Below are 16,974 nucleotides of genomic sequence, written 5' to 3'. Positions count from 1 at the left end.
ACACATGGACAGGATCGCTAGGTGGAGAGGCAGACATGATTCACCCGATGCGAGATTCTTATAATAGTAGCTTCAGCACTTTTTTTTTTTTTTTTTACCCTTTCAAGGACAAATTATTTCAAGATTACATGATGCCAATAATTCATGGGAATGCAAGCATTATTAGTAGCTATTGCATGAAAAAGATACGGTGACGGCCGGTGATGATGTCATCAGATAGCGACCATATTTTTTCCCAACAAACACCTGTTTGCTACGGACTGCTCATAGCCTTGCTGGCGCAGCTGAGGCCAGACCATGGGGAAGTCTGGGCAGATTCACGGTGGTTGACGGGACCCGGCCTGCAGCACTGATGCGGGAGTGCCATATCGTCTCGGACGCTCTGGGCAGACCAAGAGATCCATGGGGCAAACTGTTCATTCTGGCACAACCCTAGAGCTGAAATGAAATGCTTAATGCATGAGATATAAAGAAACTGGTTAACAACGAATAAAATAGTTTCACCCCCTTGCAAATGCACCATATACTGCTAGTTTGCAACTCGCAGTGATATGTTATGGTTGGTTATATGGTTATATAGCGGTGGGTTTCGCAGCCTCTTGTTACATGACTAGCATGTCACTGTATAAACTGTTTTAGCTTTTGGTATTATTTATGGTCAACAGGAATGCCAAAGGCGTTTTACCTTGAAATTCGTTAACAGGAAGTGGTGAGTTAGGACTGGGTAGCTTGACGCGGAAAAACGTGAAATGAGACAGCCAGCGTGAATGTAAACGACGACGCTGTTACTGTCAGAGTGGTGATAAACAACACGGCCTCAATGCAAACGTTTCAAGCTTTGCTGTTAAGAAAAATGATGATGATCTGTCAACATCCCCTGGGCCGTCTGACTTCGGTCTTAAGGTTATGACACTCAAACTGATGCCCAGACGTGCTCCATGAGCCAAGTTTTTTTTTTTTTTTTTGATGATCTCAACAACATGCTGACAGAATTATGGATGAAATATACAATGTGCGGTGATAACGTCACCGTCATCAGGCAGCGACGTGACATCTTTTACTCACGCAACCTCCCGTTTATTTACGGTTAAAGTAAAGACTTAACTGCCAGTGCCCGGTGAGAGGGATCCGCGCCTGCCGTGCAACTGACCACAAGCGACGTGGAATGGAACGGCCTGTGATGCCTGCTTGGAGGAGCCTGGGTGCGGACGCAGCTGAACACCCGGGACAGGATCGGCTGATGAGCTGTGGCGCGGCCCGTCGCAGTGGCGCGCCCCGTGCCTTCTCGTCGTGGCATACGTCGGCGGCCTGTGGCATGCCCGCTTCGCCGGTGTCGTCAGGCGTCTCGGAGGGCAAATACGCTTCGTGGCTGATCCGGAACAGGGTATCGTTGTTTAAGCTGTTGTCTGTCCATGGACTGACGACGGATCCCGAGCCAGAGCTGGATCCGACATGCCAGGAGTGGGGTGGGGAAGCGTTGAGAGATCCGCAGGGATTAGCAAAACAACGCTTCGGAGGACGGCTCAGGGGAGATGGACTGCCGTGAAGCTGCTGCTGCTATGATCGGCCAGAGAGAGAGAGGTGAGGTAGAACCCTTGCTATATATATGAGAATTAACTGACGTCATATCTGACGTCATTACAGACGTCATACTAAGACTTTGACTGACCACGTCATACTAGAACTTGACTGACGTCAGGGGGTGATCGGATTAGATTATGCACGAATGGCCTTCAGCTTGAAATATGGTCTAGAGACCTCACTATATGGTCCAAATATTTCAGTAAAGCACTTGAAACACTTGAAATATTCTTGCTTGGGTGGTATCATTCTACTTGAAATGATGGTAAAATGTATTATTTTTAGTAAAATAACATGTCACGTGTGCAATGCAATATTTGTAATGGAATCATTATGGGACACGGCTATAGGGCTGTCCCAAACGATTATTTTCTTATCGATTCGACTAAGGATTATTTTTTCGATTAGTCGATTAATCTAACGATTATTTTTATTTTTTTATTATATAACAATAAATTTACCCAAAACAAATAAATAACCAAAAACTTCTCAATTTCTGTATTTTATTTAACCATCTCATTCTCTTTAACAGTCCAACATAAAATCTCTCAAATAAAATTAAAGCAAGAGCTTGTCCTCAAATAAAATGAATATAGTGCAATTCAAAATAAAATAGTAGAATAAATTAAATTCAAGTTACTTTCAGGAGGAATACCAAAAACCTTGTGCAATGTCAACTGAGTTTAGCAGCAGTCCAACATAAAATCATCATCTTACAGTACAACGGTGTGCAATTTTCAGTAACAGTGCTCTTAATTTTGGAGAAAGACAAATGCTCCATGTAAGATGGTCACACATCATCCAGGCACAAGGCTGTTAGAAGAGTGTGCTGCTGACGTCGAATGACGCTGCGCTGATGGGTAAGCGCTATGTTAGCGGCTAACTGTTACTTGTCGTTACTTTAAATGGCAGTAAAACGCCACTGAATGACCAAATTGATTTAACTTTTAACCATTTCGATTTCCACTTTCCATACGGACCCCAGTATTGGTTAGTTGTTTATAACGTGACTATATTTATAACGTTTATAACGTACTCCGGTTTCCAGTTTATAACTCGGGTCTACAGCCAGAGTGCGACTTGTAGCTATTGCGCAACACACAGATTCAGCCCGCAAACCGGAGTACGTTATTAACGTTATAAATATAGTCACGACGTTAACAACTAACCAATGCTGGGGGTCCGTATTGAAACTGGAAATCGAAATGGTTAAAAGTTAAATCAATTTGGTCATTCAGTGGCATTTTACCCAGTGGCATTTTACCTGCTCATATCCCACTACAACTCCGTCAACATCTACAAATACGCAGACGATACAACCATCATAGGCCTCATCACAGACAATAATGAAATGGAATACCGTGCACAGATACACCAAACAGTTACCTGGTGCACAGACAATAACCTCCTACTCAACTCATCCAAAACCCAAGAACTCATCATCGACTTCAGACGCCAGCCACACCCCAAAACCCCCATACTCATCTCTGACAAACCAATAAGCACCACGGACTCATTCAAATTTCTCGGCACTCACATAAGTAATAACCTCAAATGGAAAACCAACACAGACCACATCTACAAAAAAGCCAATCAGAGACTCTTCTTCCTCCGTCAGCTCAAAAAATTCCGAATAAGAAAACATCTCCTGCTCCGGTTCTACCTGGCCATCATACAAAGCATCCTCACCTTCTCCATAACAGTTTGGTACAGCAGTCTGGACACTCACTCCAAAAACAAACTACAGAGAATCATCAATAAATCCTCCAAAATAATCCACACCCCCCTTCCGTCACTTGAATCACTCCACCGCCAAAGGACAATAAATAGAGCTAAAAAAATCATTTCTGACCCCACTCACCCAGCATACCACATCTTCCAGCTGTTGCCCTCTGGGAGGCGCTACAGGTCTCTGCCCACCAAGACAACCCGTTTTAAAAACAGTTTCTTCCCCACTGCTATAAGGACACTGAACTCTATATAACAACCCCCATATCACTGCTGCTATAACTGTATTGTGTACTGTTATTGTGTTTTATGTATGTATGTATCATGATGTTGGACATGCTTACGTATGAACTGTACTGAAAACAAATTCCACCAGCCTGGCTGTGTGGTCATTAAACATAAACATTTACATGTCATCTTCTTACAGGAGACACATAGCGATGTGAACAATGAAAGGGATTGGGAGCTTTGGTGGCGAGGGGGTTTGGTGTTGAGCCATGGGACAAATTTTAGTGCTGGAGTGGCTGTGCTTTTTGCTCCAGGCTTGGGGGTCAATATTCTTTCCAAGAAGGAGGTCCATAATGGTAGGCTACTGCTGGTGAGGGTGAGTATTAATAACAAGGAGTTTGTTTTTATCAACATGTATGCTCCCAACTTGGACAGGGAGAGAATAGTCATTTTCTCTCAGCTAGGGCAGGAGCTCGCAGGCCTTAATCCTGAGGCAGTGCTAGTTTTAGGAGGGGATTGGAATTGCACACTGGATTTCACCATAGATAGGAGTGGGGTGGATCCCCATTTCCCTTCTGCTAACAAGCTGAGAGAGATAGTGCAATCCAGTGATTTGGTTGACACTTGGAGGATCAAGCATCCTGGGAGGAAGCAGTTCACATGGGTTAAAGCTGGGAGAGACAGAGTCAGTGCAGCTCGACTTGACCGACTTTATATTCTACGCCACCAAAGTAATGGGCTATGTAAAGCAGAGATCTGCCCCGTTAGTTTTTCAGATCACCATCTAATTACTGCGCATCTGGCTATTTCGGCCGGGTCACGCAGGTCTGCTTATTGGAAGTTTAATGTAAAGCTATTGAAAGACACAGCTTTTTGTTCTAGCTTCCAGGAGTTTTGGAACAGGTGGAGGCAGGAGAAAGGAGGGTTTGAGTCTCAGAGTCAGTGGTGGGATGCTGGTAAGGCTCATGTAAGAAACTTTTGCCAGCAGTATACTGCTATGTCCTCGGCAGAGTCCAGGAGGGCGCTCGTAGGACTAGAGCACAGTATCAGAGAGGTGGAGGTTGAGTTAGTGGGCAGTAATGCTGGCGAGCTACAGGAGAACTTGTCGGAGCTGCGCAGAGATTTGGGTGTCTTCCTCCTTGACAGGGCCAAAGGTGCGCTCGTGAGAGCTAGGGTCACCATGCTGCGGGAGATGGACGCCCCCAGCTCTTTTTTCTTTGGGCTGGAGAAAAAGATAAGCGAGGAGAAGCAAATGCGCTGTCTGCGCCTGCCTAATGGTCATGTGACATGTGTGGTTGGGGAAATGCGAGATGAGGCTGTGCGTTTCTATTCTGAGTTGTATGGTGCTGATGTATGTGATTCTGTATGTACTGATGTGTTGTCAGAGGACCTCCCTCAATTCTCACCTTCAGAAAGGACTGATTTAGATGCTCCGCTTAGCTTTGCTGAACTGACTAAGGCAGTTGCCCAAATGGCTCCGGGCCGCGCCCCGGGTGCTGATGGCTTGCCTGTGGATTTTTACAAGGCCTTCTGGGACATTATCGGCCAGGACTTTTACAGCGCGGTGTGTGAATGCGTTCGGGCTGGGGAGCTGCTGCTGAGCTGCCGACGTGCAGTTCTGGCTCTCCTGCCCAAGAAGGGGGACTTGTGCACGCTAAAAAACTGGAGGCCCGTGGCACTGCTCACCGCGGACTATAAGGTGGTTGCCAAATGCCTCGCTAACAGACTGAACTTGTGCATCAGTGCGTCTGTGGTACACCAGGACCAATCGTACGGTGTCCCTGGGCGCTCGATGTCGGACAATCTGTGTCTAATAAGGGACATGCTGGATTTATCTCATCATTGCAACCTGGACTTTGGGCTTATCTCCCTAGACCAGGAGAAAGCCTTTGACAGAGTTGACCATGGGTATCTGTTTAAAGTGTTGCAGAGTTTTGGTTTTGGGCCACATTTTTGTACAATGGTAAAAATGTTGTATAATAATGTTTCATGTCTTGTCAAGGTGGGTGGGGGCCTCAGCAGGCCGGTGCAGGTAGGTAGGGGTATTTGCCAGGGCTGCCCACTTTCAGGCCAGCTCTATACTTTGGCCATAGAGCCTCTGCTCTGTCTGTTAAGGAGAAGGCTGCAGGGAGTCTGTGCACCTCAGCTAGGGTTTAGCCTACCGGTCTGTCTCTCAGCCTATGCTGACGACCTGACCGTGCTGGTCAGGGATGGGCGGGGCACTAGCGCAGTGGAGGGCTGTCTTCATATTTATCAGAGGGCTTCTTCTGCCAGGGTTAACTGGGGTAAGAGTGAGGCTCTGCAGTGTGGGCGGTGGGAGGGGGGGGTGCCTCCACCACTAACTGGGGGCCTGCAGTGGAGTCACACAGGTGTGAAACTGTTGGGGGTGTACCTGGGCTCGGAGGGGTATGTAGCACAGAACTGGGAGGGGAGGCTACAGGCTATCAATGCCAGACTTTCTAAGTGGAAGTGGTTATTGCCTTTTATGTCCTACAGGGGTAGGGTGCTGGTTATCAATAACTTGGTAGCGTCCTCCCTGTGGCATAAGCTGGCTGTGCTCAATCCCCCTGGAGGCCTACTGGCCGAAATCCAGAGGAAGCTTGTGGATTTTTTCTGGTCGGGCCATCACTGGCTGAGGGCCGCTGTTCTCTACCTGCCTGTCCAGGAGGGGCGACAAGGGCTGATACATCTGGAGAGCAGAGTGGCAGCTTTTCGGCTCCAGGCGGCACAGAGACTGCTGTACCATGCTGGTGTCTGTTGGGGGGAACCCGGCGTGTGGGCTGCTGCGGAAGGCTGGTGGTCTAGGTCTGGACCGCCAGTTATTCCTGATGGAGCATGACGGTCTGAACACAGCGGGGCTCTCAGGATTCTACACTTCTGTTTTGAGAGCCTGGAGACTGCTAAGGCCTACACGAGGGGGAGGTGTAGTGCCGGGGCCATGGCTGTGGGAGGAGCCCATTTTCCACAACCCTTTGCTGCCACTGGGATCTACATGCTCTGCCACGCTGAGACACCGCTTCACGGCCGGGGGAATCACCAAGCTGGGCCACCTGTGGTCTCCGGGGGGAGGGGGGTGGAAATCCCCCCATGAGCTGGCACAGCGGGCAGGGGTGACCTCCCTGAGACTGGTAGAGGGCTTCTTGAGGGAGGTCCTGAGGAACTTGCCGGACAATGTGCGGGACTGCTTCAATGTGCCACAGGGGGACGGGACTCCAGCGTTTCCGGAACTGGAGATAGCTGCTGAGGATGGGGGTTGGCAGGATGCTGCAGGGAGGCTGCTGTGCTTCTCCACTCCGAGCCTGGGGAGGTTCAGACAGGCAGGCACCAAGGCTCTGTATGCAGCCTGTGTTAAGGTGAAGAACCTGGGGGCTTTACAGGATGTCAGGGAGCATCAGTGGGAGGAGGTGATAGAGGACCAGAGCCCTGTAAAGTTTAGGTGGAGAGTGCTCTACAAGCTTCCTCTCCCTAAAAGGTCTGGCGATTTACAGTGGAGGGTGCTTCATGGCGCCCTGGCGACCAATAGGTTTCTAGCCCGGTTTACTCCAGGGGTCGGCAGTGAATGTCCTTTCTGTAATGCCAATGAAACTGTAGTACTGTACATGTTTTTCATGAATGCCGCCGTTTGGTACATGTTTTTACTGTTTTGAATGGTTTGTGTGTGAAGCTGGGTGAGGTTTTCAGTGTCGAAGCTTTCATTTTGGGGCCTGTGTATTCACTCAGAAGGAAACAGGTGTGCACTTTGATGAACTTCCTGTTTGGGCAGGCTAAGCTAGCCATTTGGCTAACACGCAGGAACAAGGTGAGAGGTGCTGGGCCCACTGATCCTGTGGCTATGGTCAGGGGGATGATCACAGCTCGCCTCAGGATTGAGTACATGTACTATGAAATGAATAATGATGTGGAGGCTTTCATCAGTGTTTGGGGGCTGAGGGGGGCAGTCTGCACTGTGGGGGAGGAGGGGCTGGTCATTTGTATTTGAGTGTGAGTAGCCGGTGTGGTTTTGTTAACCTGGCTTTCTGTGCATCTGTGGGGTTTTGTTGGCATGGTTTTTTTTAATCCCTGCTCTGTGTGTGTGTGTGTGTGTGTGTGTGTGTGTGTGTGTGTGTGTGTGTGTGTGTGTGTGTGTGTGTGTGTGTGTGTGTGCGTGTGCGTGTGTGCGTGTGTGTGTGTGTGCGCGTGTGTGTGCCTGTGGGTGGCGGGGCATTTTGAGTTTGTTTAGGTTTTGGCTTTGTTAGGTCGCTCTGTTTTTTTAAAGATAAGTTGACTGTTCATTAAAGGAACATCAAAAGTCTCTCTCTGTGTCTCTCTCTATCTCTCTCTATGTGTCTCTCTCTGTGTCTCTATCTCTCTCTCTCTGTGTCTCTCTATCTCTGTATCTCTATCTCTCTGTGTCTCTATCTCTGTGTGTGTGTGTGTGTGTGTGTGTGTGTGTGTGTGTGTGTGTGTGTGTGTGTGTGTGTGTGTGTGTGTCTGTGTGTGTCTGTGTGTGTGTGTGTGTGTGTGTGTGTGTGTGTGTGTGTGTGTGTGTGTGTGTGTCTCCCTCTAACTCAAATTTTTCAAATTCAAATAGCTTTATTGGCATGAATGTCATAACAACAATATTGCCAAAGCATCAAGAAACAATCACATTCAACATTAAACATCACTCATGAATAATACAATAATACAGTAATACAATACATACAATGCAATAATAATCATAATAATAATACACATTAATTATAAAACACAGATTGATACACATCAGTGTATGTAGGTCACTCACTGTCCCTCAGGTTGAGACATATTGGACAGACAGATGAGCCCTGTCTCCTTCTCTTAGGACTACTTTTAATTTGGAGCTCATTAAGTTCTTTGAAGTCTGGAATTACAGAGTTGAGTTTATTGAAGTCAATATTCCTTGTTTCTTCAAAGGTTTTACATTGTAGGAGGAAGTGCATCTCTTTGACCTCACCTGTCAAACAGTGACCACATGTTCTCTCTGTCTCTCTGTGTCTCTCTATCTCTCTGTGTGTCTCTCTATCTCTCTGTCTCTATCTATCTCTCTGTCTCTATCTATCTATCCATCTATCTGTCTATATATCTATCTATCTATAGGTTAGCATAAGGTGCAGCCAGTGACATGTGAAGGGAGTTTTTAGACACACACACACAAACATGCGTCCGCGTTATGTTTAAGCAATATAGCATGAGAGCCAGTGTGTTGTGAAGAATATATCCCCCTGATCAGCTGTTATCCCACGAGGCTGCAGGCCGAGTGCGATAACTGCTGAGCAGGGGGATATATTCCACAACACACCCAGCTCGAGTGCTATATTGCTTTTATAAAACGGTTTCCAAGTATGATAATATAATAATAATAATAATACTATAAGTCCGACTCCGACTGGCATGTCATTCTGATAGAGTCAGTTGAAACACTACTGTAAGGCGGGACCGCAAGAACATGCGGGTGATTTGATTGGATCGTTCTGGAGACTGAAGTTGACATTGGCCAATCCTGGCGCTTGCTGAGTAGCTGAGAGCTTTCTGGAATCCCCGACAGGCAGCTCGAGCCGCAGCGCTGCATTCTCAGCGCTTGCTGAGAAGCTGAATGCTTTCTGCAAAGCCGACACCAACTAACGTTACGGGGTTAAATGCGGGGTTAAATGCGGGGTTAACAGCCTTTCTTTTGCAAAGAAGACATTAGCCCGCATCTATTCTTGTACAAAACATCATTTTCTGCGAAGTATTAGTAAAGTTATAAGCGAAGATCCATTCACAAGGATCTGACAGCTGTCTCCGCCATTTTTTTTTCTCTACGTTGTCATTTGAGGTAAGCCTTATTATTACTCTCTTAGTAAGAGAGTTGCCATGGCAACCAATAACCCATGGCCATGGGTTATTGAACTCGGTTACTGGAATTATACAATGGCTGTGAACCAATCAGATTGCTTGATTTGAGAGAGCCGTTTTATAATATATATTATAAAACGGCTCTCTCAAATCAAGCAATCTGATTGGTTCACAGCCATTGTATAATTCCAGTAACCGAGTTCAATAACCCATGGCCATGGGTTATTGGTTGCCATGGCAACTCTCTTACTAAAAGGCAGCGCTGCGCTCGAGCTCCGTGTTGGGCTTTCCAGAAAGCTCTCAGCTTCTCAGCAAGCGCCAGGATTGGCCAATGTCAACTTCAGTCTCCAGAACGATCCAATCAAATCACCCGCACGTCTATCTTCTTGCTAGAGGTCCCGCCTTACAGTAGTGTCAAAACAAAAAGCTACTCGCTTGCAGCCAGACGCATGATGGCGCAACGCTCTTAGGCTTTGGTTACCTCAAAAACAAAATGGCGGAGACAGCTTTCAGATCCTTGTGAATCGATCTTCGCTTATAACTTTACTAATACTTTGCAGAAAATGATGTTTTGTACAAGAATAGACGGGGGCTAATGTCTTAACCCCTCTCTCACGCACCCTCACTCTTAACCCCGCATTTCTAAATAAGACGTAACGTTACTTGGTGTCGGCATACGGCTCTGGTGTCGGACTTTGCAAAAAGCTCTCAGCAAGCGCCAGGATTGGCCAATGTCGACTTCAGTCTCCAGAACGATCCAATCAAATCACCCGCACGTCTATCTTCTTGCTAGAGGTCCCGCCTTACAGTAGTGTTTCAACTGACTCTATGAGAATACCATGCCAGTCGGACTTATAGTATTATTATTATTATATTATTATACTTGGAAACCGTTTTATAAAAGCAATATAGCACTCGACCAGCGTGTGTTGTGGAATATATCCCGCTGATAAGCTGTTATCCCACGAGGCCGCAGGCCGAGTGGGATAACAGCTTATCAGCGGGATATATTCACCACAACACACTTGCTCTCGTGCTATATTGCTTAATTATATGTTGAGTTAAGAGTGAAGTGATGGAGACAAAGTGTAACTGGAGTCACTGCAGGGAGCTGAGAATTGAGGCTTTGTGTTCAGATTAGTTTGTGTCAGAATTCTAGAGGCAGCTTTTCACTTCTAGCTGCTTCCTGTCATGTGATCTAAACCTATGGACAAGCTTTTCTATGTCTTGACTTGTCATAACTGTCGTGTGTGTGTGTGTGTGTGTGTGTGTGTGTGTGTGTGTGTGTGTGTGTGTGTGTGATCCTGTACAGAGTGAAGCATCATCTCAGCAGCTGTGTTTGGTCTGAGTGTTTCTCTCTCCCTCCTCTATCTGACAGTTTCTCTCTCCCTCCTCTATCTGACAGTTTCTCTCTCTCTCCTCTATCTGACAGTTTCTCTCTCACCCCTCTATCTGACAGTTTCTCTCTCCCTCCTCTATCTGACAGTTTCTCTCTCACTCCTCTATCTGACAGTTTCTCTCTCTCTCCTCTATCTGACAGTTTCTCTCTCTCTCCTCTATCTGACAGTTTCTCTCTCTCTCCTCTATCTGACAGTTTCTCTCTCACTCCTCTATCTGACAGTTTCTCTCTCCCTCCTCTATCTGACAGTTTCTCTCTCCCTCCTCTATCTGACAGTTTCTCTCTCTCTCCTCTATCTGACAGTTTCTCTCTCTCTCCTCTATCTGACAGTTTCTCTCTCTCTCCTCTATCTGACAGTTTCTCTCTCTCCTCTATCTGACAGTTTCTCTCTCTCTCCTCTATCTGACAGTTTCTCTCTCCCTCCTCTATCTGACAGTGTCTCTCTCTCTCCTCTATCTGACAGTTTCTCTCTCTCTCCTCTATCTGACAGTTTCTCTCTCTCTCCTCTATCTGACAGTTTCTCTCCCCCTCCTCTATCTGACAGTGTCTCTCTCCCTCCTCTATCTGACAGTTTCTCTCTCCCTCCTCTATCTGACAGTTTCTCTCTCCCTCCTCTATCTGACAGTGTCTCTCTCTCTCCTCTATCTGACAGTGTCTCTCTCCCTCCTCTATCTGACAGTTTCTCTCTCCCTCCTCTATCTGACAGTTTCTCTCTCCCTCCTCTATCTGACAGTTTCTCTCTCCCTCCTCTATCTGACAGTTTCTCTCTCCCTCCTCTATCTGACAGTCTCTCTCTCTCCTCTATCTGACAGTTTCTCTCTCCCTCCTCTATCTGACAGTGTCTCTCTCTCTCCTCTATCTGACAGTTTCTCTCTCCCTCCTCTATCTGACAGTTTCTCTCTCCCTCCTCTATCTGACAGTTTCTCTCCCTCCTCTATCTGACAGTGTCTCTCTCTCTCCTCTATCTGACAGTTTCTATCTCCCTCCTCTATCTGACAGTTTCTCTCTCTCTCCTCTATCTAACAGTTTCTCTCTCTCCTCTATCTGACAGTTTCTCTCTCTCCCTCCTCTATCTGACAGTTTCTCTCTCCCTCCTCTATCTGACAGTTTCTCTCTCTCCTCTATCTGACAGTTTCTCTCTCCCTCCTCTATCTGACAGTTTCTCTCTCTCTCCTCTATCTGACAGTTTCTCTCTCCCTCCTCTATCTGACAGTTTCTCTCTCTCCTCTATCTGACAGTTTCTCTCTCTCCTCTATCTGACAGTTTCTCTCTCCCTCCTCTATCTGACAGTTTCTCTCTCCCTCCTCTATCTGACAGTTTCTCTCTCTCCTCTATCTGACAGTTTCTCTCTCCCTCCTCTATCTGACAGTTTCTCTCTCTCTCCTCTATCTAACAGTTTCTCTCTCTCTCCTCTATCTGACAGTTTCTCTCTCCCTCCTCTATCTGACAGTTTCTCTCTCTCCTCTATCTGACAGTTTCTCTCTCTCCTCTATCTGACAGTTTATCTCTCCCTCCTCTATCTGACAGTTTCTCTCTCCCTCCTCTATCTGACAGTTTCTCTCTCTCCTCTATCTGACAGTTTCTCTCTCCCTCCTCTATCTGACAGTTTCTCTCTCTCTCCTCTATCTAACAGTTTCTCTCTCCCTCCTCTATCTGACAGTTTCTCTCTCTCTCCTCTATCTGACAGTTTCTCTCTCCCTCCTCTATCTGACAGTTTCTCTCTCTCTCCTCTATCTGACAGTTTCTCTCTCTCTCCTCTATCTGACAGTTTCTCTCTCCCTCCTCTATCTGACAGTTTCTCTCTCTCTCCTCTATCTGACAGTTTCTCTCTCTCTCCTCTATCTGACAGTTTCTCCCTCCCTCCTCTATCTGACAGTTTCTCTCTCCCTCCTCTATCTGACAGTTTCTCTCCCCCTCCTCTATCTGTCAGTTTCTCTCTCTCTCCTCTATCTGACAGTTTCTCTCTCTCTCCTCTATCTGACAGTTTCTCTCTCTCTCCTATATCTGACAGTTTCTCTCTCTCTCCTCTATCTGACAGTTTCTCTCTCCCTCCTCTATCTGACAGTTTCTCTCTCTCTCCTCTATCTGACAGTTTCTCTCTCCCTCCTCTATCTGACAGTTTCTCTCTCTCTCCTCTATCTGACAGTTTCTCTCTCTCCTCTATCTGACAGTTTCTCTCTCCCTCCTCTATCTGACAGTTTCTCTCCTCTATCTGACAGTTTCTCTCTCCCTCCTCTATCTGACAGTTTCTCTCTCCCTCCTCTATCTGACAGTTTCTCTCTCTCTCCTCTATCTGACAGTTTCTCTCTCCCTCCTCTATCTGACAGTTTCTCTCTCTCTCCTCTATCTAACAGTTTCTCTCTCTCTCCTCTATCTGACAGTTTCTCTCTCTCTCCTCTATCTGACAGTTTCTCTCTCTCTCCTCTATCTGACAGTTTCTCTCTCCCTCCTCTATCTGACAGTTTCTCTCTCCCTCCTCTATCTGACAGTTTCTCTCTCCCTCCTCTATCTGACAGTTTCTCTCTCCCTCCTCTATCTGACAGTTTCTCTCTCTCTCCTCTATCTGACAGTTTCTCTCTCTCTCCTCTATCTGACAGTTTCTCTCTCTCCTCTATCTGACAGTTTCTCTCTCTCTCCTCTATCTGACAGTTTCTCTCTCTCTCCTCTATCTGACAGTTTCTCTCTCCCTCCTCTATCTGACAGTTTCTCTCTCTCTCCTCTATCTGACAGTTTCTCTCTCACTCCTCTATCTGACAGTTTCTCTCTCCCTCCTCTATCTGACAGTTTCTCTCTCTCTCCTCTATCTGACAGTTTATCTGTCTCTCCTCTATCTGACAGTGTCTCTCTCCCTCCTCTATCTGACAGTTTCTCTCTCTCTCCTCTATCTCAGTGTTTCCCAACCGGGGGTAGGACCCCTAGGGGTACGCGAGCACATTGCAGGGGGTCCGCGAAAAGTTTTCAGGTAACAACAAAAAAAAAAAAAAAAAAAAAAATTAATGCTACATGTTACCCCCCCATGTTGCCCCGGCGGCTCCCCGGAAGGTGTTGACTGTGACACCTCTACTCTGTGAAAAACAAAAGAAGTCGTTCACGCTGGCTGCAGGTCAAATAGCTATCAATATGCGTAAGTGGCTCAAACGCCCGGCTGATCCGGGTTTCGGTGAGGAACCCTTTCACTGTGAGTGAAAGCAGCAGCAGCCTCCCTGCAAGATTGCAGGAAGATCTGGTGGACATGTCCTCTGATCGTGGGCTGAAGATGGCACATGCTGAAAAGTCATTGACAGAGTTTTGGTGTGATGTTGAAAAGGAATATCCTGAGCTGGGGAAATGTGCACTGAATGAACTTTTGCCTTTTGGATCTACTTATATGTGTGAGGTGACCTTCTCAGCTCTGACCCACATCAAAAACAAGCAGAGGAACAGACTGAATGTGGAGAACAGTCTGGTAACAGCTGTTGCCACGCTGCCCCCAGAACTATCAAAGCTTATGAAAGACAAACAAGCTCAGGTGTCTCATTAACTCATTCAGGGCCAGTTTAGGACTGCCAATATTTAGCACAGGCCAAAGATTTTCATAATTGTTGGTCATCTTTCAAGACCCACAGTAAATTATCTATTAGCACCAGAGTGATTTGCAATACCTCAAAATGAAGATGTACGTCTCTGGGTTCACCAGGAAAAAAAAAGTGAGCTTTTAGCATGTTCTGTACTCTACTTATAGCCATTTATATACACCCTGTTTTCCCCCAATAGGTCTCCCTGAGAAAATAAACAGGAGAAAAGGCAATTTTTGTAAAAGGGCACAATCTCAGGCAGAACTCACTCTCAATTCTTTTATTTTGAACTGTATTGACATCAGACATGTAAATATTATTCGTTAGGACACAAATGACAAAAAAAAAAAAATATATATATATATATATATATACACATGAAGTGCTTTTTTTTTTACATTCAACAATACAGTTTACTCGGTGTGAGTGAGTGTGCAGACAGACAGACAGACAGACAGACAGACACACCGACAGACAGACAGACAGACAGACAGACACACACACACACACACACACACACACACACACACACACACACACACGATCCCCCTTTTAGATTTCTAACCCCACATAGGATAAGCAATAACCACGCCCTGTGGCGCTGGGATTGGCCAGGAGCAACACTGGAGGGCACGCAGCCCAGCGATTTCATGAACCAACTGAATAGCTCTTGAGAAAGGACAGCGGGCTGCTGTGACTGCCGCTTCTGCCTTGTGTGTTTATTTTGTTTTGTTCTGGTCCACCAGTCCTCGTCCATGTCTCCCTGTCATATCCTCCCTGCTATCTGATCGTTCCCGTTTTCCCCTCGGCTATTCAACACGTCCTCACCGCCCTCGCAAACTGATCGATCATTTCCTCATTCCTCCGATGATCAAACACATCTCTTGATTACTTTCTCCCGTTTTCTCCCGGCTGGCACAGAGGAAGGCGACTCCAGCTCGTGCAGCGCGCCGAGGCGCGTTTCAATGGCGTTTCTCCTGTCTGCACAAGGAAGCGTTACCCGTTTTCTGCTTTTCCTCTTGCTCAATTTCAAAACAACAGCTGCGGTATGTGTTTGTTCACGTGTTGTCTTAGATGCTAGGGACCTGATACCATGTGACAGGCTGGGGAAGTGTTTTAACTATGCGCTGCACGAATAAAAACAAAAACACGTCAAACACGTCATTGGCCCTCTGGGCTATTCCTGATAACACGTCAAAGACGTCATTGGTCCTGAATGAGTTAAAGCTGCCAAATAACTGAATCATAAGAGTTTTGTCATTCAAATGATTTTAGTTTAATATTCAGTTGTCTTCATTCTTGGCAGTGTTTTGCTGTGAGGTTGAAAGGGAATATCCTGAACTGGGAAATGTGCACTGGACTTTTGCCTTTTGGATCTAATATGTGTGCTATGTTTGTGTGCTATTTTGGTGTGATGTGCACTGATTTGAACTTTTGCTTTTTGGATCTACTTATCTTATGTGTGATATTTTGCCTGGTAACAGCTGTCCCCGTCAAAGCTTATGAAAGACAAACTAGCTCAGGTGTCTTTTTAAAGGTGCCAAGTGACTAAATAAAAATAGTTGAAACTGTTACTGTGTGAGTCTGAATATATCTATCTCTATATAGGCTATATATAATATTTTGTTCATTCTCAATAAGTGTATAGCTATTTGTATTAAAGGGGAGTCATTCAAAACGATTTTAATTTTATATTGTTTTAATTTAACACATTGAGTGCCAGCGACGCCATATGGCGTCATTAGAAATTTACCGTAGGCTGCCAGCGACGCCAAATGGCGTCAGTAACTCCAAATTGTTTTTTTGACGGGGGGGGGGGGGGGGTGTCGATCTAAGCTTCTTACGTCGCCTCTAACGATATTGTAGCTATTGGAGGTCGATAACCTATTTTACAAACCCATTAGGTGGCGACAGCACTCTCCTGATCAGAGAAAAAGGAGCCAAACACACAGAAGAAGTCGCTGGGGAAAAGGAGGAAATCGCATCGCATCCGTCCGTATGCATCGACGTGCATGAAGCACAACGAGCACAACGCCAGCTGTGCCCGCAGCAGCAGCATCCGCTGTCACAACTGAGCACCTCCGTGTACGCTGCGACAGCACAATCACATAAACTGCCTTATTATTCTCAACTGGAAGCATAGGAGCCCGTGACAAACACGCGGAACGCTGTAAAAATGCTGGATGTCGCGGACCCTTCACTGTGCAGAGCAAACTCAGTAGAGAGCCACCAGACACACCCAGGAGGAGGCGTGTGCAGTTGGGGGGGGGGGGGGGGGGGGCACGCAGAGCAGCAGAGCACCATACAACACTTCACCCAGACAGACCCAGACAGCAGGACAGGATTACAGGAGGAAGGGTCGGTTACATGGCATTTGACACAGGAGGAAGCTGTAACCAGCAGCGCACGCAGCGGCCAGTGCTGCTGGTTACAGCTAAAAAATATTATTCTGCCAAACAAAATTCCCTGGCCTTCACTGTTTTATTGAAGGAAATTATTTTTGAGGTGTGACTACATCAGAAAATTAGCTTCAGAGTCAGTGATGTGCTTGAAATGTTTAATTTCACAAAAGGCTCATTATCTCAGCTCGTAGAAAAAAAAGGTCTGTTTTTCGTTCAATCAAGCTATCTTCTCCGGCTCATAACTAAA

General features: G+C 46.4%; 1 protein-coding gene across 1 annotated transcript in view; it reads right to left on the bottom strand.

Moving 5' to 3' along the window:
- The window catches only part of LOC310776303 (uncharacterized protein), a gene marked incomplete at both ends in the record, with an annotated part of 29,727 nt that extends 25,008 nt beyond the window's left edge, over nucleotides 1-4,719 (bottom strand). Inside the window, one exon of the mRNA XM_083636506.1 lies at nucleotides 4,531-4,719. Coding sequence (XP_083492632.1) covers nucleotides 4,531-4,719 — 189 coding nt within the window. The remainder of the gene's footprint in view (nucleotides 1-4,530) is intronic.
- Nucleotides 4,720-16,974: the final 12,255 nt, after the last annotated feature.

This window comes from Poromitra crassiceps, assembly GCF_964638095.1.
Source record: "Poromitra crassiceps genome assembly, chromosome: 5".
NCBI classification, from domain to species: Eukaryota; Metazoa; Chordata; class Actinopteri; order Beryciformes; family Melamphaidae; genus Poromitra; species Poromitra crassiceps.
Note: the sequence above shows the minus strand (reverse complement) of the source record. Positions and strands in the feature narration are given on the sequence as shown.